Below are 26604 nucleotides of genomic sequence, written 5' to 3' on the forward strand. Positions count from 1 at the left end.
AGTTCACTAATTGAAGTATACTACTTGACGTATACTACTTGAAGCATGCTACTTGAAGTTCACTACTTGAAGCATGCTACTTGAAGTTCACTACTTGAAGTATGCTACTTGAAGTTCACTACTTGAAGCATGCTACTTGAAGTTCACTACTTGAAGCATACTAGTTGACGTATACTACTTAAAGTTCACTACTTGAAGCATGCAACTTGAAGTATGCTACATGAAGTTCACTACTTGAAGCATACTACTTGAAGTATACTACTTGACGTATACTACTTGACGTATACTACTTGAAGTATACTACTTGACGTATACTACTTGAAGTATACTAATTGTAGTATACTTTTTTAAGTATACTACTTGATCATACTAAATATATCAATACATCGCTTCAGCACTTTTTTCGTTAGGTACCTAGAACTCCAAATTGAATTCTAATGAAATCCTCTTGAATCCTATCTAAATTTCAAGTTATGCAGAAACCCATCCACTTCAGTACCCTGAATATCATTCAATCTCCATGTCCTAATTCCCTCAAAATACCCTTACCATCTCTAACAAGTGCCCATCCACTTCCAGACAACTTACACTCATTATTCATTCCTTTTTTTATTGCATCTACTAAATAACCAATGTATCCACCTCCTCATCCCTCAACCTCTCTTACTCTCATGAGAGATGAAATATAAATAAAATGAAAAAGTTTGAGTGTGTGTGTGTGTGTGTGTGTGTACAGAGCTTCAATTCCCAACGTTGAAGTTACAGTGAGTATGAAAGTTATTAATTTTATTTGTGTAATTAATGGTCCTATCAAATACAAATGGACCTTTATATATTATAGAAGCACGTCGGCGATAAGAAGAAGTAAAAATTCAATTGTATAAAAAAAAAGTAAAACTAAAAAACTAAATAAAGGAAGAAAGTAAGAAAAAATTAAGAACTTTTGGCTATCAATTCATTTCCGTCTACAAAAATAATATTATTTATTTTTATTGCATGACATTTATGGCTACAATTTCACAGTACATGACTTAAATTCTCTCTCTCTCTATGTTTATCCCAGTCTTACAAATACAAATCCAGTACGAGCCGGTATATATGCATGAATAAATTGACTTCTACCCGCATGACCTTCTGGTACTGAAACGTGTGTTAAGCTTGTATCGATCCGATTAAATCCACCAAAAGCTTCATCATCGGAGCTTAAAACAATTTTATAGCTTCCTGGTCGTTCCACACCAATACGATAATCTGTGAACGATCTGTCCGAATGGAAGTTGAACACGAAAACATGACCGGATCTCTCAAAGCTGATTATCTTGTCGCCTTCATGTGCCCATGTCACGTAAGCTGGATCACTGAAAAGATTTTTTTTGTAAATTTCATGATTAAGGTACGGGAAAAGCTTTAAGAAAATGTAATTATAATATTCCGTACCTATTAAGCCAGCCGTATTTCTCTTCTGTCATATTCATTGCCCGATCGAATTCATTGAGGTATTTATATCGCAATTTTGTATCGTCTTAATGTTAGCAATAAATTTAAAAGGAAGCAAATTAAATGTCAGTTGTGATAAGTGAGATATTATCGGAATTGCTGTGGAACATGGAAGGAGGTCGTGTATAGCTGTAGTTCAAATTGATTTGCAGTTAAAGAATGTTCATTGCTGATTTTCGAGATATTTTGGAGATTAATCGGCAATTTTAAATGGAAAAGCTATGAAATGCCTTAAGGATATTCAAGGCATGTCTTTAGATATAATCCGTGGATATCACATTGACTTGCAATTCATCATGATTCAGTGGTGGTTTGCATGATTTCAGGTATATCAGTGTCTAATCAGGTAATCAAACAGAGTTGGCAATTGGCTGACTTTAAGACATAAGTCTTCTACGATTGGCAGTCTATGGCAACTGGTTGCCTACGTTGGCAGATGTAAATGGTCGCCGGACGCTTACCGATGGCAGTTTTCAACCTTCACCGTTAATTGCCGATGCAAGATGATATTCGGCGGGCTTTCTTCGATTACCGTCCGCCAATTACCAACTCTGTAATCAAAATTGTCAAGCCACAATTTGTGTAGACGTCCCTAGGACGTGAATCTCCCGTTTTCGAGGTTTGACACCTAAATTCTCCTCTGAATACGTCCCTGATAGTCACAAATCTCACAAACCAAGACTAATCTAAACAAAACAGCATCTTGGATCAATCTCGGATCGTTAGAGGCCGTTATGCTGATAATTACATAACTACTGCTTTTTGACACGTACCCTAACAAGCTAAGAGGCCCCTTTTAGATACCGTAAGTATTTCTGTAATATGAAAGCATACTTTATGCCTGTCAGGGCAATGTCTTCTGTCTAAAATGTCTCACGGACCACCAGACATGCTTTAAAGCAACGCTTGTGTGTCGCGAACAGCAATTTCAATTTATCTCATAGCACTTAAGTCACCCTCATCCCATCCACAACACCTCTGTCTCACCATAATCCACAGCCACCCCATTAATCAAATATATCTTACCGACGAGATTCCATTGTCGTCTACAATAATGAAACGACTGATTATTGCCAATTCTCGGAAAATCTAGCCATTCTGGATGTCCAAATTCATTACCGATAAAATTTAAATAAGCCTCACCGCCAAGACTGTGCGTAATGAGTCTGTTGGATAGCATGTTAAATTGGAGATTATTATCTATGGAAATTACCAATTTATTTTACCTGATAATTTTATGTAAAGCAATTCCACGGTCTATAACAAGATTCGATGGTGAATCAACTGACATGCTTGTATACATGTCCTTATCCATAAGCCAAAACGCGAGTGTCTTATCACCAACAAGTGCTTGATCATGAGATTCAGCATAGGCAACGGTCTTCTCCTTATAACGTCGATTTGATAGCGTATGTACGATATTACCCATACTCCAATCCTCATCACGTTTCTCCTTCAAGATTTGAATCCATTTATCCGGTATGGCCATGCCTAGGCGATAATCAAAACCGATACCGCCTTCATCATATGGACAACATAATGTAGGCATTCCACTCACGTCCTCAGCAATTGTAATGATATTTGGGTTAATGTCATGTAGTATCTTGTTGGCAAGTGCCAGATACGTGAGGGCTTCAGTATCCACATTCATGCCAAAATATTCATCGTATCCACCGCTAAAGCCGGTTCCAATACCATGATTATGGTAGAGCTATACATGGACGAAAGGGGAATTGGATTAAATTTTAAAAAATTTATAGGAATTAATCTCACCATAGAAGTAACACCATCGAATCTATATCCATCAAATCCATACTCATCATACCACCAACGTAAATTCGACAGCAAAAATCGTAAAACTTCATATGCATTATAGTTGAATAATCTTGAATCCCATAATGCATGTACACCACGTGGACCCGAATGAAAGAAACATGAATCAGTTCCATCAAATTCATTAAGACCGTCTAGAACGTTCTTCGATGCGTGTGAATGAACAACATCCAATAAAACTATCAAATTATTTTTATGAGCAACATCAACGAGATACTTTAGGTCATCTGGCGTTCCACAACGTGATGATGCAGCAAAAAAGCTTGTCACTTGATATCCAAAACTAGCATAATAAGCATGTTCCATTATAGCCATAATTTGAATTGTATTATAGCCTTGACGCACAATTCTTGGTATAACATTGTCAGCAAAATTCCGGTAAGAACCAATTTCCAATTTCTCGGTTGCAATTCCAACATGACATTCATAAATTCTTAATGCTTTTGGGATAATTGTTGGCCTTTTATATTGAAACTGATAACGTACTGTTTGTGGTGGATTCCATAAAATTTGCTTATAATTAGATCCATATGCTAGATCTGTTGGTTGTACTGTATATGTTGCCCATGGTGATATTCTTGGCACCAATTGACCCTTTTCCGTACGTATGATGACTTTTAATTCAGATAAATGTGCAATACGACAACTACCATCATCATTTGCTGGTAATATCAATTCCCATTTACCGTACTCCAACTTACTATATGGATATTCCTCCCAGTTCCAATTATCTGTCGAAAAAAATTATTATTTTATGCTTTTTTACGTTAAAATTATTCTAAAATTCATACTGAATTCTCCAGTTAGATATACAGCAACGGCACCTGGGGCCCATTCTCGTGCAACAACAGAATTATCTCCATTCACATGTATACCATAATATTCATATCCTTTTGTGAATTTATCAATTCCACCCTCAGATTGTTCAAGTGTTTTTAGCCATTGATCAACGCATCCGCGTCTGTAAAAACAGTCATAAGTTAATGAATAAATAGAAATACAAGAGGAACTTCATTAGGCCATATTAAGGAACGTTTAGTGTACTTCGTAGAAGGGCCCACTTTATGAATATATTAAATGAAAGCAAATAATGATACAGCATAAATGAAGAAGCTTTATCAAAATATTGTAAGAGATGCTTCGACTAAGTTTTTGGAAGTGAAAAACAAGAGGCACATCCGGTTTTGGTAAAAATTTTTTTGTGTAATGTAAACGTTTGTAATGTTAAAGGTTGTTTGGGAAATTTGATGTGATTTTTATTTTATTTTGATGACCTTTATTGGATATGATATTATACAATTAGGATTATTAGAATTACTAATTGATGTATCTGATTTGGAATTGTTTTCTGTGTATGTTAAGGGATGTGAAAGAAAGGGCGTGGAATCAAATGACCGACGCAAATGAAGAAGGCTCAAATACGGAGGTATTAAGGCTCCGCTAGATCTCTACTAAACATTCAAGAACTGCTTAGTCGCCTAACTCATTTGATGCCAATAAAAGAGCTTTAGTGGAGTCTTCTTAATTTGTGTCGCTCGGACATTAATGTCCTAGGCTATATCAACTGTTGAACATCTTCTGTTTACTCTAACAATGTTTATGACTTATTAAGAAGTCAGGAAGAAACTCAAAAGAATGTGTTAATGCTTGGACAGAAACACAAGTTTCTTTTATAGCCCTTGAATGGAATCTACAAAGGAATATGCTCCAGGGCAACTCCAAAAGCAACATGAACTAAGACGGTTCTGATATAATGGCAGTTGAATGCGGCAACAGATAAATTGCACAAAATTTACGATAAAGACAGCAAAAGGGTCAAATACAAAGCTTATTTTAGTAACCTAGACTCTTCATCAGAGCATGGTTCGATGGTAATGTAAGTTAAAAGCCAGGAAAGGCTTCTTGTTCTACAAATGGAAGAATTGGTAAGGCTCCAAGATGAAAGATTCTCCACTTCAGTCCGTACTCAAAAGTGGAGGCGTCTCTACTGATGTTCGGACTCCAAAAGTCCAAAATGACACCTCCTTTCTAGTCCGAGCTCAATTTTCTGCCAACTGTGTCATTATAGACTTTTGGAGTCCGAACATCAGTAGAGACGCCTCCACTTTTGAGTCCGGACTGCCAATTTTCTGCCAACTCTAACAAATGTCCCATATACGCCAGTATTTATGCATTATAGTTTAAAAACAGATAATACTATCGACAATGTAGATTAGATTTTCTTTTTTTCATCGCTTCAAGGCTAAAATTGTAATCATCTTGCCCTTTGGCTTTAAATATCTTCTATTAATATTCTTATTTCTATATAAAAGTCATCTGTTTTAATCTTTTACGCAAATTCTTGGCAAGTTCACAATATTTTCGATTTTATTGGGTAGTTATTAGATTAATATTTGCAGACAAGTAGTCTTTTTGGATTAGTTGACGTACTATCTAATCATATTCTCAAGTCAATTTGGATTTTGTATTAAATTGCCAACTCGACTCTGATTTAAATACTGTAAGGAGTGCTGGCAATAGCTAAATTATAAATCTGACACGAACAGCACCAAAAACAAATGGTTTTTTCGGCGAAACAATGATAAATTGATCAAAAGCTAACATATGAACATTGTGCAGCTGTGCTACGGTGATATTGCGGTGTGACGCACTTGTGGCGACGTAAATTCATTGTAAAATCAGTTGATGTAGTTGGTGTTGTTGAAAAGAACATCTAATTTTGGGTGCTTTATCATCATTGCATTTATTATCATTGCATCTGAAATCTCTTGAATAGTTCAATCTGAATATACCTGAAGACATGGTTTGATGGATTCTTATGTGTAGGCACCAATAGTCCAACCAATTCTGCTTGAACAGCTTTGAGATTTCTTATGAATTATGTGGATGATTCCTGACCATTATGGCAACTTCCGATTGCACAACAATTTTAAGAGAGTTCCCGAAAATGACTACATTAATCACGCAGTAACCATGCACGCTAAAAACACCAATTAATCCCCTCATAAATTCCTACGTCTAACATTCAACAGATTTTTTTCCCCCACAGCATCTTCATATATATCACATAAATTCAGACAGAATTAAGAAATCATTAAGATTCACGTGATAACTGAATGTATGTCATAGTATGTCGAGTACTGTAAAATGTTCCCCGGTGTAAACAAGCATCGGCTAAATTATTCATAGAAAACTGTCAAGAAGGTGTTAAATATTTATGAAAATATCTCAAAAATTGATGAGATTATCATGCCAATTTATAATATTCGCAAGTCTGGCAATTAATCATATTGCCATGCTGTGGAAATTTCTAGAAGGAAAATTCGTCAAGATTTACGGATAATAACTTTAATTCTAAACTTTTTCCATGCATTGCCATGACATGATAAGTGCGTAGTAGAATACTCCAGGCCGGCTAAAAATAATGTTTTTCTTTCCATTCATCATTTAGCAGATGATTCGATCGACCTTCGCATGACTTTGAAAAACTTTTGAACTCTAATTCTTTTGATAGAAATTCTCGTGTAATTTGATATTTTATGAATCTTTATGAGATGAATTTTAATTATAATTTGATCCATAACACGAACCTGCGTCTTATCTCTGTCTCATATGGTTCTATATATTTATCACGTCTCAGCAATTCCTCAATATTCTTTATTTCAACCTTTTTCGTATCCATTTTCACTCAATTTTATATTTTATTGCACTACACTTGTACTATGTGATATCACTGAATGATTTTATTGATCGTTATGTGTCTAAAATACTTTATAATTATCAATTGATTATTATTACGATGCACTGTGATGTGAGAATCGGCAAAAAACTGAATGTTTATTTTTGTTTATGTCGAATTTTCGATAATTGGAATTTGAGATTTTTTTATAACCGAAAAAATTATTTTGAATATTTTTTTAACGGTTATTTCCATTGGATTGCTGAATTTATCAATTTTGATGGATTATTAGTTAAATTTAAGGATTTTGAAAGTATTTTTGTAGATTTTTAAGGAACTAACATCAAATTCCATCAAAACATAAATCTCATGCAGCACAAAACATTCGAAATCAAACTTCCAACAGAGCATTTCCAGTCATTTTATTTTCTCTTCTTTCTCACCTACACTCAAGAGTCCCCAAACACATTGCAATACAACAAATTTCATTCTGTATATCCACTTTAGTAGTGTTTTCGATTTCAAACTAATAAGACGCATATCCGAATGCCTGTCAAAATACAAAACTCGGTATCTATTTGACACCTATTTGGACAAACAAGTGTTAAGTAAATGAAAATTATAATTTATGGACCCATCCATGTGATGTTGGGTAATAAAGCAATGTAAACAAAAAATAATAGTGACTCGTGTACAGCATAAAGTAAATCCAATTGATAAGGTTGGGAAGTTAATTTTTTGGATACGTGTTTAAGTGCCATCAACTGTGTTGAGTTCCTCATCACTGTACCTTAACCATACATGTATATGCACTCCATTCATTTGATATGAAGAGAATGAGCTCAACAAGCAGAACTTAATATATGTGAAATAAAATAAAATAAAAAAAACAGCAACAATATAATATATATAAAGTCTGACTAACATTCGTATGAACATTAAAAAATAAACGTAGAAGCGAGAAAAACAATCGGCACGGTTAGAGTTTAAAAAGAACGGGTTTCAGATTTCTCTTATGAAACGTCGCATGTGAACATTTGTAGTTTTTTTATTTTATTTTTGTGTTGTGTGCATTGCTAATGATTGGATAAGTTTATATACGTATGTATAAATTTGTATCTATGACCGGCCAAGTGAGGATGAATGCTTACTCGAGGTGACTCTTTTTTTTTGAGATTGTGAGAAATGCAAGCTATAGTTGCAGTGGTGAACATTGTGGATTAACAAAAAATGTGTCGATAAATTTATTGGAATGAAATAGTTCAATAAATTATGACAGAAATAGGTCATGGAATAAAGTTTCGAGTAACTTAAAATGTGGACTGTATGGATGGTTGGGAATCTGAGATGTAGCGAGAGTTTCGGACGTCCAGAGAGAATTTTTGTTGCACAATTTTAATACTCAAAGTTCAATTTTTCAAAATAAAATCCAAGTCGACTTCAAGCTGTGCACAATTTAGAAGAAAGGATGAATAATGAAGAAGTGGAATCAAAATTGAAATTCAAGACTATTTTAAAATTCATTTCCTCTGAATTTTAAAGGAATTAATCTTATAATATCACAAAACTCCTGAAATTCAAGCCTTAGTTCTTCACCTACATACCAAAATTGTATCTTTTATTGACATTCCTAAAGAACTTTAGTATCATACACATTTTCATGATTTCTGTGACTGAATTGTTGTGAAATTGATAAGACATTTTTTTACTACAAGCTATGATTCACAAGTAATTAAACTTGGAATTTTTTGTTAATTATTTCGCTACAGTTGAGGTATTTCACTTAGTGACGTAAAAGAGTATGGTAGTTGTTTGAAATTTGCAGCGCTGAAAAGAGCTGGAATTAACAATTTTGGAGCTAAGGTTTGAATTTTGAGTGAGCCAAGTTCAGCCGTACTGCAAAAAAAAATTGGACAAAACTGTTCTTTACGCATGATGCGGTTATGCTCAGATATATTCTATAAATATTAAATCTAAAAGATAAAGTTCACCAGTGGAATAGGCTGCGATTAGTAACATCTAGAAATAGTCAAAACATTTCATGACAAACTCCACAAATGCCAATTTTTTAATTAGATATAAAGGTCAATTAAACAGAGCTTTTTCAACTCAGTCTTATGATTCCAGTTCTTATTTTTCTCGAAATGATTGGTATTTCTGATTCATTCCCATATACAACATTACCTAAAGATATGATTTCATCTCAACCTCATCCATAAAGCAGTTCAGAAGATACTGTGTCTTAACTTTTAAAAAAGATACAAATTTGCGAATGGTAGGATTCGAACTTGGTTAGAACCAACAACTTTAGAATTGGCATCGATTAAAACACACAAAATATGAGTTATTTGAGATGCTGATTATGCTACACAGAAGGGATTGATAATCGGTCAGTTTTCTGAAATATTAAGTATTGAGTATAAGTACAGTTTCAATCCCTGCTGCATAGCCATTTTAAAAATCTCAAACGCAATTCCAAACTCTAAGTAACAGCTAGTTATTGGCTTTGTTGGTTGAGTTAGGATTCCCAAAGTATTAGTTTCGAGACCGAGACCTTTACCGAGAAAAATACCAAGATTGATACTGAGACTCCGACTGAGGCCCAGACCGGTACTGAGACTGAGCCTGAAACTAAGACCATGACAGAGATTGATATTGATACTGATACTGAAACTCAGATTCGGACTCAGATTCACACTCAAACTCAGATTAAGACCGAGATCGAAACCTAAATCGAGATCGAGACAAACACTTAGACTAAGACTGTAACTGAGACTGAGACTGATACTGAGACAGAGACCGAGACAGGGACAATGACATCTTAATCTCGGTCATGGTTCTCCTATTGTTAAAGATAATCAAGTCCACACTCTGACATAAACTTCAAAGAACTTTAATTTAATTTACTCCAAGCTACACCTCTCAACGTGTCATCTACAAATCTTCCAACAATCCAAACTCACCGTACATCCACATCACCACAGCAATTAGTGCAATTCTATGGAAAAACTCACTCGAAATTAAAAAAAAAGAGTCATTGTACTTAAACTTGAAAGCAGAAAGTCTCATTGACCGAACATAGGTGTACATTAATACAGTATATTAATTGTTAACAAGTGAAAAGCTATTGCTGAGAAGAAAAAGGCAAAAAAGGAGAGCATGAAAAGACGTTAATTATAAAGGAAGCAGCAAAAAGTTCATTTGTGCTTAAAAAAAGGAATAGTAATTTACTTAAAAGCATCCTTGAATCAGAATTACACGGATTACATACATCAAATAGCATTAATCTTGTGGACTTAGTGACGCAATTAAGATACATTTCTTTAATTGTCTTTTTTCCTTGGATTTATATACAAAACAATAAAATATAGCAGCAGCAGCCCAAAAAAAGTATATTTTATTTGGATTAACAGAATTTTTCTATCTAGCACCGGATGATGTCATCGTGGGAGCAATAAAAGAAGCTTTTTATGGTGAGATGATACGCCTTTCACACTCGAGCAAAAAAAAAATGTTTGATTACTTGGAGATACTTCTTCATGCTTCTGACTGAGATATATACAATGGCCCCGAGTCGTATATTATTATTTTGGGGATTTTTTGGAGGGTTTTATGGCAATTTAGAATGCAGTTTGAGATTGCTAACTTTGTCAGGCAATCCCGAACAGTATAGGTTGATTAATTGACTGTAGAGTTGTCAGATAGTGCCTTTAGAAAAGTATCGAGCTGTAGCATGGTAGCTTTTGCATTAGTCTTGACAATATCTACTTAAAATCAAATAATCTGCCAAGCTAATCGGGATATGACATTGTGATCGATTCTAAATGCTGCCCCATGATGGTGCTATCAATCAATTTGACCAAATCCAGTAATATACACTTGACCCTGCACTTGACACACCGTACTTGAATCACATTACTATCCCGAGCGGCTCAATTCGTCGAACAGTATTTTTCTACTAATTTTGACCATGTTGTCACAGCAATTTTGAATCTTACTGTTAATAAAGCGACGTAGTGGTACCTTAGTGAAATTCAGTATGCTGTTCGGGTATGAGATACTGCTCATTGTCTTTTATTGAGTGGGTTTTGGTATGGGAGATAAATCATGGATTCAAATACCACACGCACCGGCTAATCGAGCCACAATTCGACACCAGGGTGACATGATTTTGGTATACTTACTTACTTCCTTGATTGGGGCGCATGGGGAACCATTGTCATGTTTTGAGAACGTCTGTAGAAAGCTCTATCCTTCGATAACTACTGTCAGTTTGGGATATTGAGAACTTTAGCTTTAGAGTATTGTATAGTGCCGGATTGAATCCAAATCCGACATCAAGACAGAGTCAAGTTGGGTTGAGATCATGAATAAGTCACCAAGACACCTCCAGACTGCAGCATTGTCAGTATTACTGGCTAAAATTAATCACAATAGTCTGTTGATCGAGCTTTGAATCTCTTTTTTATTGATGAAATGGTCAAACATGACCAAGTGGACAGGACAGTTATAGCTAGAAGTCGACTTGAATTTCAAATGCAGACAAGTCGACTCGAGTCCACTTTTTCATACAAAAATTGAATCAACATCAATTTCTGGATCTAAATGGCATCAGATCTGCAAATTCTAACGTCCCTTAAGTTCGGTGAACAATCTATCCTGCATCCACAAGACATCTGTGTAGACAACCTTCAAACTTGCCCCGCTCGGGATACATTTGTCTTGTTGTTTTGTTATTTCTCTTCTGTTGTTCTTCTTATTTTCTTGCTGACAAATAAGTAAATAAAAAAAAAATTTTTTTACGAGCGGGACTGCGAGTCTGATTAATATACGCGGTGCTGTATATATTTTATTCTCTTCATTCTCCATCATCATTGTTCGTTTATAGTGTTAATGAATATCTTCTATTCTGAATATTAATTTACAAATTATTAATATTTATCCATTTGTATATTTTTTTTAAACGCATTGAGATTATTCTTATTTGTTTTTGGTACGTTGCTCGTTTTGGTTGGCTGGGTGTGGTAACGAGATCTTAACAAGTCTGTCAAAACTTTTGGTTCATTCATTTTACTTTATTAAGATTCTCAGTTTGCTGAGGCATAAATTTTAAATTGCAATGAAATTAGTTGATGAATCTAGTGATGCGGGAAATGTTGATAACCAGCCGTAGCAAATTTAGCTTCTTTGATGAACATTTTTTGATAAATCATTTATAAGTTCATGGGAAATTAAGAAGAGATGGAAATGTTATTTGGTAGATATTTTCAATTCAATGGTTTGAAATGTTAATGAATTTAATAAAATTTAATTAAAAATTGAAGAAGCAGACTTTTAGGATCAAATGAAGCAAAAGCTTAGCATCAAAAGAAGCAATAATTTAGCATCAATTGAAGCAAAAAGTTTAGCATCAAATGAAGCAAAAGTTTAGCATCAAATTTAGTAAAAATTTAGCATCGAATGAAGCAAAAGTTTACCATCAAATGAAGCAAAAGTTTAGCATCAAATTTAGTAAAAATTTAGCATCGAATGAAGCAAAAGTTTACCATCAAATGAAGCAAACTTTTAGCATCAAATGAAGCAAAAGTTTAGCATAAAGTGAAGCTAAAATTTGGCAGCAAATGAAGCATCAAATTAACTAAAATTTGAGCATCGAATGAAGAACCATCTCCACAATTAAAGCATCCTTAGCATACCCTGCCCACGTCTGCATTACTCAAATGCTAATTAAACATCCAATTAGCTGAACATAACCTTAAACATTTTGCTCATAAACACAGCATATTTCCGGATTAATTGACGGGAAAAATGTTTGTTAATCCATTCGGAGAAATCGGATCTAAAGCCTGCCATAAACTAATCTCACAAATAACATAAATATTATTATTTTTTTTAAATGTTACTTTTGAGATTTTAACAAGCAATAATGTTATTTATTTGCTTCAAAACGTCTGTTAATGTTGGTAGATTTATCAAAAAAATAAATTTTCAGCATTACAAGACTATAAAGTTGCTTGCAAAAGCATTTACGCAGTTCAGTGAATCGCTTTAGGGGCAATTTTGAAGCTTCTTGAAAATTTTTGGTTAAACAAGAATTTTTATTATTTTTTGTGCTGTTGCTGACGCAGGCTGCTATTTATTGAAATAATGTGATTTTTGAGGTTTTTTGATCGGTTGGTGATTAAAGTTGGAAATTCATTTGAAATTTGAGGATTTTTTGGGAATTTTTTCGTCGATTGTCGAAATGTCATCCCATGTGTGGTTTGAAACGTTTCTTATCAACAAGATGTGACGTGACACATCAAAAATATTTGGATATAACTGATTTGGATCCTGAAGGAATGGTTTAAGTACCAGAATCACCCAACCACCCTCTGACACCCTCCCAAACCTAAAAAAATGCGCTCTAAAAGTTCATTGACATCATAGCACACCTTACTTCTTGTCACATAAAATCTCATCATGTGACGTTTATCCGAAAGAAAAGTTCCTAATGTGGCACGACATGCGGCAGCAAAACAACTAAAAAGAAGAAAGAATCGAGTCAAAAAATAATATAATTTTTTAGTTAAAATGCTGATGAATTTCCGTTCTGAAATTTCAAATTAGGTATATAATGTACCTAATTAGCATTTCAATTCAGCGATTCCTCTTCTTCTTCTCTTTTTTTTGTTGTTTTCAATTCTCGCCTCATCTTTCTCGCATTCATTCCCTTAGCAACATTAATTTAAATGCTGCAGGAAATTTGTGACTAAAATAAGAAATGAATTTCTCGTTTCTTTTTTTCACTCTCTTCGCTCTGCTTATGGATATATTGCGATAATGTTCCTTTTAATTCATCGTGCTTCGAGCAAGATTGGCGCATTAAAATGTAGAGAGGATAGAATAAAGAGGAGAAAATTTGTGCAAATGATTCATTATTAAAATTGTATTAATGCATTTCGATGAAAACTAAGCATAAATTATTCGGGGAGAGGGTCGAGGGTGAGTGATGTCACTTGAAGTGCACCTGACCTTACAAAGAGACTGTAGTCAATGCTTACTTACGTATTTCGCTGGTCGTACAGATCAATTGTGATTCATGAACTCAAATAGATGTTGTCTGAAGCAGTCTGAAGCTGGCTCTATCGCTAGATTCCAGTTGACAGTTTCCAATACAAGGTACAACAATGTCTCTATCGACAGCTTCCTTCCAAGAGTTCTTTGATCGCCCATAAGCTGTTTTACCATCCATAAAATCAGACTTGAACACCTTAAATAACGGAGCATCCACAAGTCTTCTTGCAATCAATAGCTTCATTTAAATAGCGCCTGGAGCTGTCTTTTGGTACCTGTACCAAGCTATGCCCAGGTATTAACAACTGTCAAACGGTAGTCAACAATATAAGCAGCTTCAGTCGTCATTTAAAAGAGACAATGATTAATTCTTGATCTGTATAGTAAGTAAAGTATGTTAAGAATAAGTAGAATGGAGGAAGTCTCGCTACATGTTAGACAAGTGACTACTCAGGCTATGCATTATGACATATTATTCCCGAGGAATCAGGTTTTCATTTGAATTGTTCTAGTGACTAGTTCAAATGAAGACAAAGCTACTCATTGTGTGTATCTAGTTTTAATGCACTAATGCATCGTCACTATAGTGACGGCAATACGATGACATTAGTCGAGCGGTCGACAAGATGACCACGATATCAGTCAAACAGATGACCAGGTCATGCGATTTATCATCTTACTCAAATAGTCACCAAGAAAAATCTGCCCACATTCATAGTACCCCCAAATTTGATGACTCAGAAACTTTCATTTTTGTTCCATAAAATGAACCCAAATAACTCGTAAATCCACCTTTCTGTCTTAGCGTCAACACACTGACACACCGACACCCTATCGACTCCATTGCGCTTCTTATAACTCTGTACATTCCCCAACATCCAACAAAACTTTTGTAAGACGCTCCACATGAATCATTCCATTAAAGAAACTTCATGAAGTCATTCAAGCGCATTCATACTAACTTGAGTTGAGTATACACACCCTATTCACATCATCGTTTAAATTATTAAAGTAAATAGATAGCTAGATAGCTTGAGAATATTAAATGAATGTAAAGTTGAGGTCATCTGAACTCGGCACGTACAAAAAGAGTATTACGGATGACGACGGTCGTTCGATTGTTATGTAACGTAGAAAATTTCATTTTGAAGCTTGATAGAGGGTGTAAAATGTTAATTTGTGGTGGTTAGTAAACATCCAAACCGACCTCTTAGTGGAATAACAAGTGTTTTTCTGGGTTTTTGAGGTTAAATTAAAAGTTTGTTTTGGATCTGGGTTGAATTATATTTGGACAGATTGGTCGAAAAATTGGGGCTTTATAATATGGACATGTGTTTCAATTTCATGGGAGTCATTTAGGGGTTCTGAAGCATTTTTGAGCAACTTTCGTGAGCAGCGAATGCATTTAACAAACTAGGATATCTGAATAAAATAGAATCTGGGATATCGAGCCATAATTAGGCGATTCTACCAGTTTTTACATAGCCGATGCACCTACCAAACTCTGGAGTCTGAGCAGAGTGAAATTTGGAGCATCGATCGATATTTAGGCGAATCTTTCAGGTTATAAGCAGCAGACGCACTTAACAACAGAACTTGGTGTCTGAGCAAAGTGGAATCTGAAGTGTCGAACCATATATAGTCGAATCTGCCAATTCAAAAGCAAGCCGAGGAGTTAGGCAACAGACGGTAAATCTGTATCACTCCTTTGTGAGTGCGTGGGTTCGATTCCCACCTGAAACCGATCTCTTAATCATTGGCGATGTGACAAGAATTCGTACAATGTTTAGTAGATTAACCATACCAATTAGGGTGTTTTCTGAAGTCTCAAGAAATATCGAGACCAAGACCCAACCTACCCGACCTGGAATTCAGTCCAGACACTTTACGTTTCATCTGTAACTTTATTCCAAGTCTTGGGAAGTCATGGTTTTGCTCTAGAGAACAACTAATATCCATCAAAGTCTGTAGAGCATTTCACTTAAGCGGAGACTTCAGTCCAGACACTTGGAGTCCTATCTGACACTTCAGCCCAAGTCTGGGATGTCATGAAGTCTGAGATGTCATGGAAACGATCTTGAGAACCCTTATTACCCAATGATGGTCTTCATAACAGCTAAGCAGCTCATTCAATGTGTTCAGAACCATTTTGTAACTAAATAACTAAACAGCTCCCCCACATGATCTTCATTTAACACCCGGATTCAATATTTAATCAGCAAATTTGCTATAATTTTTCTGCAAAAAATCCAAAAAATTCACCATTTTTAAACCAACAAATGCAACATTTTTCATGTCAAATTAATGCTAATTTTTTATTTTTCTGGCTTATAAAAATTATACGTGGGAGTCACATGAGGGACATAAATTATCAATTCTAAAATTGCCTGTCATGTGGTGCTCGTGAATATCAAATTGCCATAAATTGTACAAGACCAATTTTTATCTCCAAAAAAACTAAAAACTGTTCTGGAAATCGACAATAGCTCATTATTAATGCAAAAATTGTCATTGTCTCAGTATAACAATCAAATAGTTTGAGTTTCCGTTCATTTGAATATTTCATGCTGCACCGGTAGGTTCATAGACATCTTCATATAAAATATTAAAATTTTAATTTGAATAGCTCAAATTTAAAAATAGATCTAATGTCCCTGAGTATTTGATGTCAGCATAAAAAATTCATTTGATTCCTTTCAACCTGCCTGCACACTCATACTATGCTACTTATCAACATAATAGTCAAAATTACCTCCCCTTAAAGTCATTCATAATTGCTATGAAAATTTTATGGAAAATTAATTAATTTCATTGACTCTGGGCTTACACGTGGGTTGGATAGATGGAAAAAAATTTTTGAGCTATAATTGCTGTATTATGTTCAAGATGGAAAATTTGAAGCCATATGGCTTTAAGCGTCAATCTGTTCAATGCTACATCATATTTCATTAATTTGATGTTTTATTAATGTTGGTGGATCTATTGAAAATTGATTTTGAAGTAAAATGTGGAGTTTTTGAGAGTTTTAATTGGAATATTTAGATGCAATATCAGGATTTTGGTAACTATGACATTCACTTGATACTATTCATTTGATATAAGCTAGCTGAAGTTAATTTTAGACTGGGTTTTAGCTTTTTCGAGTACTTAGAAGACTGGAGGTGGTGTTTATTAAGGCTGAGCTTGAAATTGACTCAAGTTTCCATTCAAAATCCGAGCCGACTTCGAGTTCTACTTCATAGAAAGAGGTTGACTCGAGTTTATGGCAAAGTCGACTCAAGTTGACTCTTCTTCATATGGAATTTGAGTGAATTTCGAGCTCTGGTTTTTGTTTCTCTTTGGGTTTTATAGCTATAGCTTGCTGTATCCTGTAAAAACCAGATTCTCATTCGATTCCACCTATAATTGACCAAAAGCTTGTTCTCAAAAGCAGAGTAAGCTTAGGACAATGCTCACAAGTATGCTCATTTAGTATACTTAAGGTGAGCAAGATCGCTACAGGATGTTTTTTCGTTGTTAAGGCGCTATACTCCCAAATGGTCAAAAATACATTTGAACTAGTCAATATAAAGTTAATATCCAGTTGATGTTTATGTCAATTTCAAACCATATTTTTGTCTAGTGGGGATTATATGGCTTAGTGTAACAGTCTTCACCGCAGGATAGTGAGACGATAAGCTAGATGCTGTTTAAGTGACTTATGATGCACAACTTCAAAAGACAGACTGTTCACTGGGATTGAGGTCGTTTGCCAAAAGTCAACGGCAAATTGAAGAAAGCTTAATCTTTCTCCCTTACCACGGTCGTATTCTGTAAGTCAGAGGGGTATTGAGGGGAGGTCAACCTTTCCTTCTTACACCAGACGTATTCTGTGAGTCAGAGGCGTATTTAGGGAAGCTTAACCCATTTGCCCTTACCCTAATGATGGAAAATTCCTAAATTTGATTGAATATTCTGTAAAATTAATTCCCTTAAAAATTGAAAAATTTTGAAGATGATGTTGTCCTCCTGATTCTCCAGATTTCCCTGAACTCTATGGTTACGTCCCAGATTTCTTCTTTCCACAGCTTACATTCTCTAATCCACAATAAGAATCCATAGAAAAACACAATTTTCCATACTAAGTACAAATTCCCAATCTTGTCTATTCAAAGTAAATTCCCCAACGAAACAAAACAAAGCAATTACGACATCACAAAGAAGCTGAAAAAGAGAGCTTCAATCAATTGAATACATCTCTCGTTCTCTCAAAAAGGTCAACTTTTTTCATTCCTGAACCCATCATCTATTAATATTTTAATACATTCAATATCCAATTGACACAAATGACTTTATTGCGACTTGGCTAATTGTGAATTGAATGGATATAAGTGTAAAGAAACTTGAAAAATGATTTAATATTTTCTGCAGACGTTGAGTCAGCACATCTATCGTGTAAAGTGAATTTTTGATGATTCATGGTAATTTTCTACTTCTTCTTCATCCTCATTCTCTCGCTCATCGTTATTTTAATTATATAGTCATTCATTTCCATAGTGATATTGTCTTTATTGGCATTGTTTTTAGATGATAGAATTAAATCATAACAGCCTTAATAAGCAATTAACAATTTATATGATTTATTTGTTCCAGAAGGGTCATTTGCTTTAATCGTTATCTTTTATTAATGTTAATGTATCTTTTTTTGTTTTTGGGTGGCATGGGAAGTAGGTTATGGATTGATAAAAATTAATATTTTGCGTAAGTTTTTGGCTGATAAGATTTTATCGTGTAGAAAGTTACGTAGTCACGAGGTTTTTTGATCTGTTAAGCTAGAAGGGGGGTCGTTTACAAATGACGTCTAATTTAGTAAATTTAGAAAGTATTCATACTTAAATAGTGGATTAAGCAAATATTATTATCGACTAACGTGTTTAGGGACGTGATTTTTCATTGATCCAGCTTCAATTTGATTGATCCAATCAATGTTAGAATAGCTCAATAGCACTGTGGTTATATTCCAAATCATGGTCGTGAAGGGTCTCTTTGGGCCTGTAAAGGTTATAAACCCCTCCTATCCCATTCAAGAGCCTTCCCCTCCTTGCATCAATAGAGTGCTCTTTACGATGTCTGATTGTCGAGTTCTTGTACCTAATTCACTATCCTGTACATCCCATAGCTCTTTCTACCGTCATATGGCAACACTGCGGTGCATTAGTGAACACGGTTTGCTGTGGGGTACGTAAGATTAGGCTCTATAAGCTTGGTTTTTGGAACTGCACAAAACGGTTAATCGATCAAAAATCCAATCCTAGGCCGATGTGACTCTGACTTGATGCCGGATTGGGTTGAAATCCGACGTGATTCTGATTTAATAATCCATAATCGGCACCATACCATAGACATCATGACTTAATCTGATTTAACGCCATGTCATAGTCTCGTCAACCTGATGCCGAATTTCGGATCGACTTGTGATACTCGGGTATGTCTCAAATGAGAATCGAACCTTATGTTTCCCGATTAATCAGGTCAAATGCTCAAATCACTAAGCTATTGTGAAAACAAAAGCAGCAATATTAATTAAGCACCAGACTTGCACTAGACATCATTTGCCAACATACCCAACTCTATTATCAGATAATCTCTAAAAATGTGACACCGTTTGGCGCAAAAAAATTTGTGCTAATATTAAATGGAAAATTACAGCAATTACGCCAACAATTTAGTTACCACACAGATAATCACCAATTTCCATTAATATCCATCCACAGATTTCAATTTTCATTACAAATGTTCCAAAATTTTCATTAAAATTCTTCTAATTTGAATTCAAATATGAAAAAAGCCACATCCGAACTTTTTTTACTACCTTTACAGCAATTAACACTGTTTGTGTACCAATTTCCAACTTTAATTTATTGATTATGTTATTGTGCTTTTTTGACATTAACACTTTTAAAAACTAATACATTCAGGTCCTCTTATCAGACTGTATCTTACAATTCTCTTGACATGCTTCCCTCAAGCATATTTTTCTCGTATTCCTACACACAGTAAACTACAAAAAAGTTTTTCTTCTTCCGTCCTTAACTGAATTACATTAAGCATCTATGTTCGATTAAGAAAGGAGGAAAAAAAAGTTGTAATTTTGCCTTTATTGTATCTCCAACTTGTTCATTTGTATCTTTTTTGAGGCAAGTTACATAAGTTCTTTTTCTTCTCATTTTTTGGGAAAAGTATTGTTAATGATAAGTGACTTGTTTGATTCAAATGAGAATAGAAATGAAATTATTAGGAAAATGGATAAGTTTATCAGTGTGGAAATTTGTAGAGTATGATAAAGTTGGGTATTATGGGTTCCTGAGTGTTCTTGAGGATATATAGATCAGTGTTGTTCAAACTGTGTGCCACGACACAGTAGTCTTGAGAATCTATAGACCAGTGTTGTTCAAACTATGTGCCGCGACACAGTAGTCTTGAGAATCTATAGACCAGTGTTGTTCAAACTGTGTGCCGCGTCATCATCGTCTTGATATTCTGAAGAATCTATAAATCAGTGCTGTTCAAACTGTGTACCACGACACAACCGTCTTGAGAATCTATAGACTAATGTTGTTCAAATTGTGTGGCGTGACACAATCATCTTGAGAATCTATAGACCAGTGTTGTGCAAACTGTATGCCGCGACATAGTTGTCTTGAGAATCTATGGACCAGTGTTGTTCAAACTATGTGACGCGACATGGTCGTCTTGAGAATCTAAAAACAAGTGCTTTTCAAACTGTGTGCCGTGACACAATTGTCTTGAGAATCTATAGACTAATGTTGTTCAATCTATGTGGCGTGACACAATCGATTTGAGAATCCTTGACCAGTGCTGATCAAACGGTTTGCTGTGGAACAGTCGTCTTGAGAATTTTTATACCAGTGCTGTTCACACTATGTGCAGCGGCATCTTTGTCTTGAAATTCTGAAGAATCTGTAGACCACTGTTGTTCAAACTGTGTGGCGCGACAGTATATTGCATATCCTAGTGTTGTGTAGCGTAGCTTTGCCTCAGCGACTAATCCAGTTCCTCTAATCTCCCCATTCTCCACCTCCGAGCCTAATTTGCATTTATGATTGCTATTTCTTGGAATATAATCCATAAAGAAGCCATTTATCATCAAATCTACCTTTTTAATCTCTACAAAAATTCAATAACAAAGCTTACAACCACAGCAAAGAATCACTAAATCACGTTGACATACCTAACCACAAAACCCGCGATAAAAATCATCATCCAAAAAAGTAGAAAACAATTTCCATAAAAAAAGCCTCCAAAAAGTCTGCAAATAAAGTCTCATAAAAAAGGCAGTTCACGGTGATTTGTGATATCAAAAACCAAAAGCTTAATTACATTAATCATCCATTTCCTTAGTGGATTCTTAATAAATCATCAACAAGAACTGTAAATTAACGTCAATCAAAATAAAACCTGAAAATGCGCTTGTCATTAAAAAGAAATAAAAAAAAAAAGTGAGGAACAAAAATTATATTATTTCATTTCTCGTTAAGCAAAGTGGGTCAGTTTGTTAATGACGTCAATTGAGAATCTTGATTTTTAGACTGTTGGCAATCAAGGTGATACAATTCGAAAGATGGCAATTTGCTGTTTTTGTTTCAGGTTTCATTCAGAGAAGCACAATTCGGTAAACCGTATTAAATACTTTAAAATGGATCCAAATCTGCATTCACGATGTGGTCAGGACAACTTTGCGTCTTACTGTTAATAGAGCGACACATCGGTGTTCTAGCGACCATATTATGCTGTTTAGGATACATACTTACATAGTCGCATAGTTTGAAATTAATAAATACGATTTGGCTTTACTGAATTGTCCAAAAACGGGTCTTTTGATCACATACCAGTCTGTTCTTACTTGGTTACTGAATTGTCCAAAAACGGGTCTTTTGATCACATACCAGTCTGTTCTTACTTGGTTACTTACTTCTCCGACTGCACAGAACAATTTTGATCTATAGAATCCAAATACCTGTCTGTTAACGCGGTCCAAATGCTACAAAAACATGGATATCCCCTGTAATGTTCTTAATAATGATATAGTAGAATTAAGGACATGTAAATCACCTTTATACAGAGTTTAACGCATTTTTATCATAAGATTCTTACAGTCACGCACCTAATCTACCTCCCTACACTACACCATGTCTCCCTCTTCCCCTAAAAAACACAGACACATAATAATTAAACGACCCCAAAGAGAACAACGAACAATTAATGGAAAAATAATGTTTTGCAGTAAAATAAAACTTTTCATTTTCGCATGTACATAATTGCAAGTGTATATACATATACAATTTTATTTTATTATTTTGTGTCTTGAGGGCAACGTCATTTTAAAGGTAGAAAACATCATACCGCATTACCACGAATGAGAAAGAAGAAGAAGAAGAGGAATTATGTGAAGAAGAATAAGAAACTTTGCATGCATTTGTTGCATATTTTAATGTCTGTGAAAAGAATAAGAAGTTCTTAAAGAATTTTTTTTTTGAGTGGAAGAGCAAGATGAGGATCCAAGTTTTTTTATGCAATTTTCTGCTCCGATGTTATTTTGGCTTAATTTTTTTTTGTTCCATTCTTTCTCGGTTCTGACATCATTTCGTGCTTCTTATAATTAAATTTTATTTTTCATTCCTACATCTTTTCAACTTCTTTGCTTAATATTTCTTTTTTTATTTCTGTTTCATGCTGGTTGACTTTGAATGAAAGTGTGAATTTGGGTTGAATTGATGCAGTTATGACTGACTGGATGGGTATGGTTGAGGGATAGGGGAAGATAGTACTCTCTATACTTTGTTAAGCCGCAATACACCTTGTGGTAAGCTTTGACTTAATCTGCACACGGCATACGGGTCATGGCACTTTCAAAAAGTTCTACGGCACACAGTTTGGCCAACAATGCACTAAGATGTGGGCTATTAGACGTTATAAGTAACACTGAATGTTGTTTGCTGTCTAAAACGTGAATTTTTTGAGAATTAAGTGAACTTAGGGCTTAAATATGATTTTGTAGTATTCTTTTGGAACTAAGGAATCCATATTGCTACTACATTTTTCTATAAAGTCTATAAAATCAAAATGATCTAGCTAAAAGTTAGAGAAAGCAAAATTCTCACAAATAACGGTCAAAACCATTTTAAACCAAAATTTAGATTTTGAGCAATTCAAATCTCACAAAGACGTTAGAAAATTCTAATTCTGTGTTAATAAAGTATAAATCCGAAAATAACGATCGAAAATTATTCAAAAATGCCTAATTTGAATTTCAGTTTCGAAATAAAAAGCAAAATTACAAAATAACGGTCAATAAATATTCAAAAATAATCTGAATATCAAGCAGAAAATTTAAATTTCGAAAAGTCGTTTGAAAATCCCAACTCTTTCAAATCTCAAAGAGTTATAAAAGTAACGGTCGAAAATAATTCAAAATAACATCTTTTTTCAGTTCCAAATTCAAATCCAAAAAAGCCGTTACATAACTTCAAAAATCCCCCAAAAGTTCAATTCCCAACCTCAAAAAAATGCTCAGGCAAGCCACACATCCATCCAAAACCATACCCAAACTTGTTCTGCCCCATTCTCTCTACCACATCTTGAGCTGTGTTCTATCTTCTCCCTACATGCTTGTTCAGAGTTATTTTAATTTTTATTCATGTGGTTTACAGAATTTGCATAAGTTGTGGCTGCACTGCATGCTCGAAATAAGAAATGAATTTTTAATTTTTTTTCTTTTTTTTCGTTCATCTTTTTCTTTCCCATGTTCGAGTAACTCGTCTGCATTATGGAAATTATTTTTCATTCTTCTTACTACAAACTTTATATATTTAATGTTACATGCATAAAAAAAAAGTTCTCATTTTTGTTGTTGTTGCTGTACTCAACCCGCTTTATCGTGTTGTTATGTACTTTAGTAAAGCAATTAGTGCTAAATGAATAAGTTTTATTTTACACAAGAAAAATGGATGCTTTTGGAGAAAGAGAAATTAAATTGAAGGAATCAATTAATGATGATGATGATGATGAAAGGTTAAGAAAGGTGACAACAGACAGACTGTGAAAGAAGTGCTGCTTGCCTGTACATAAAAATAAGAAGTAAAACAAAAGAAAATCACAAATTTGTTTACCTTAAAATTGTTTCGTTTCAATTTTCTCGCAAAATATCTACAGGCATTGTTGTAATGTCCTTGAATGATATCTCATCTTACCCTCCATACTCCTTTCCTTTGTTGGTGCCTTGATATTTTCATTTAGAACTTTTGCACGATTTTTATTCGAAAATTTGAATTTTAAATTTATTTTTTGGTATTTTTTATGGGTTCAATGCTTGCTTTAATGCCGATCTGGATGGTTTTGAATGTTGGTCATGCTACTTGACGATAGCTTATCCTGACACAGCTTAACAGACTAGGTTAGTACCCACAACCTAAGTGGAACAGACTGCGATTGACCAAATGTCTACTTATGAACTGTGCATTTCATAGTAAGTCACACATCCGCACAAAAGACGGTCGACTAATCGGATCTTGTTCCTCTCACACAAAGTCTGTTCAGATCCTTGATCTCAGCTTAAATAAACCATCAAATTCGTCACGACATTCAGCTTAATGTTCTCTAAAAATACCAAAGCTCAAAGACATCAGGCACCGCCTGTGCATGTATGTGTGACTCACTCAAGGATTTTGTCTACAAAAAATGAAATTTAATTTTCTTTCCATTTATCATAAGCATTAAGTGACGTGATAATCTCTTTCATTCTCTATGTCTCACATTAGTCCTTTTCATTTAATTCCTTTTGCTGTTGCTTCTGCCATTGATGCCTTTATATGATGAATATATGTGAAGGAATTAATTAAATTAAATAAAGCCGTCATTAACAAATGGATGGAATTGAATGGAATGAAATGTTTGTGTGTGTTTAGCATTGCTGTCAATTAGTGGATGTACTCAGTCTCATTCTGTATTGAAACTTTCCTTTTTCTTCCTTTTGTTCCTTTCTTGTTGATATTTGCAGACTCTGATGGAATTTAAAACTTTTTGAGATGTCTTTTCAGACTGGATTTTTAATGAGTTTGAGCTGTTTACAGTCAAAGGAAGTGTTTTTCTGGGAAATTCTTGATTTTCAGCACTTGAAAGTGGATGCAAAATTAAGTTCAACTTTGGTGCTGATGGGGTTGATGAACAGATGACTGTGACTGAGTATTTGTGATGGTTTTAGTGATGTTAAGTGCTTAGACATTGGGAGAATCACAAGAATGGACACCAATCTTAGCAGGAGTTGCTTAGTGACTTCTAGGGACGTCAGTTCCAGTTGACCTCACTTTGTTCCTAAAAATCTCCCTAAATTGTACAAAAAACATAAAAAATTGAGGAATCAACCTCAAAATTCAGTTCCCTAGAATCAATTGACTCACTTGCATGCCTCAAAAGTCCATCAACATGTCCACAGCCTGTCCTGATCCCATGAAATATGAATAACAAATATCTAACAATAATCAACATAAAGAAGACTTCAAAGCAGCTTTTGTCATTGTTTCATTTTGTTATGTTTGCTATGATTTTGCATAGAAAATGATGAGTGACATGAAAGACATTAAAATAAATAGCAGGCACACAAGACACATAGAGAATATGCTGGTGCTAAAATATACATTGATATGTAAATATTTAAATTTCCGACGATGCAAGACGAACAAATTTTGTGGATTTTGTGACACAAACTTCTCCTTTTTCCATCAATAGCTATAGCTAGCTTGGTTCCATCATATATCTTGCTATTTTCATGAATTTATTGAAGCATCAACAAGAAGAATGAATCAAGTTTATTTGAGCAAACAATCTTCCATCGTTCCTTCATTCCTTCGTTTGTTGTCTGTTGTCATTCTTATTATTTTTTGTTCTGTATATCAAGTTTCAATGATATCAATTCATGGTAGATGAAAACAGTCGAATAGAGTTGCGTGGATTCATGTTTGTATAGCACAGCAACACTATCAAGTTCTTTCCATGTCCATTGAGGTGTAAAAATGAAAATTCCACTCGATTAAATAGCTAAATTGACATTACAACTTCGAGCATTAATGTTTCTCTGATTCCACTCAACCTCCTTCCTAACATCCTCAAATGATTTTTGTGCGAACATTTCAATTATTTTGCTTAGCAAATTCATCAAAATCAACTAATTAACAAGCTTAATTCCATCAACAGACGAACTATTTTAATTGAATTAAGCTTCACATTTTCATACAGCTCATTAATTGGAACAGAATTTTCATTTTAATGGAATTAATGGAAGCAAAATGAGTTGAAAACTTTCAAAGATGCTTTTTCATCCTTTTTTATACTTTCCTGTTCTTATTTTTAAAGGATTTCAAGTCGATTGTGGTCTGAAAAGTTTGAAAAGTCTTCAAAAATTTTGAGTTTCTTGTTTACTTTGTTTTTGGATATGATGTTGAGGATTATTATGGGTTTTTGCTTGTTTTTCATACTTTAAGGAG

At 34.4% G+C, this 26604-nt stretch overlaps 2 protein-coding genes across 10 annotated transcripts in view; one reads left to right on the plus strand and one right to left on the minus strand.

Moving 5' to 3' along the window:
• Nucleotides 1-954: 954 nt before the first annotated feature.
• LOC139094205 (1,4-alpha-glucan-branching enzyme-like) lies at nt 955-7166 on the minus strand. The gene is made up of 7 exons (XM_070645181.1): nt 6921-7166; nt 4122-4291; nt 3271-4061; nt 2724-3208; nt 2524-2663; nt 1438-1522; nt 955-1358 (listed from the first exon to the last, which is right to left on the minus strand). Exons 1-7 carry the CDS (start codon nt 7010-7012, stop codon nt 1055-1057), a joined length of 2067 nt encoding a protein of 688 aa, XP_070501282.1. The 5' UTR covers nt 7013-7166; the 3' UTR covers nt 955-1054.
• A 365-nt stretch (nt 7167-7531) lies between these two features.
• The window catches only part of LOC139094168 (trophoblast glycoprotein), a 36273-nt gene continuing 17200 nt past the window's right edge, over nt 7532-26604 (plus strand). Inside the window, exons 1-2 of one of the 9 annotated variants that reach the window (XM_070645135.1) lie at nt 7532-8187; nt 10069-10482. The gene's annotated coding sequence lies outside the window, so the exon portion shown is untranslated. The remainder of the gene's footprint in view (nt 8188-10068; nt 10483-26604) is intronic. The other 8 variants (XM_070645133.1, XM_070645134.1, XM_070645137.1 and 5 more) reach the window with 8 other exon arrangements.

Source organism: Chironomus tepperi, unplaced genomic scaffold, assembly GCF_022539635.2.
Source record: "Chironomus tepperi strain 1889 unplaced genomic scaffold, CSIRO-AGI_Ctep_v1 contig_351, whole genome shotgun sequence".
Taxonomy (NCBI): Eukaryota; Metazoa; Arthropoda; class Insecta; order Diptera; family Chironomidae; genus Chironomus; species Chironomus tepperi.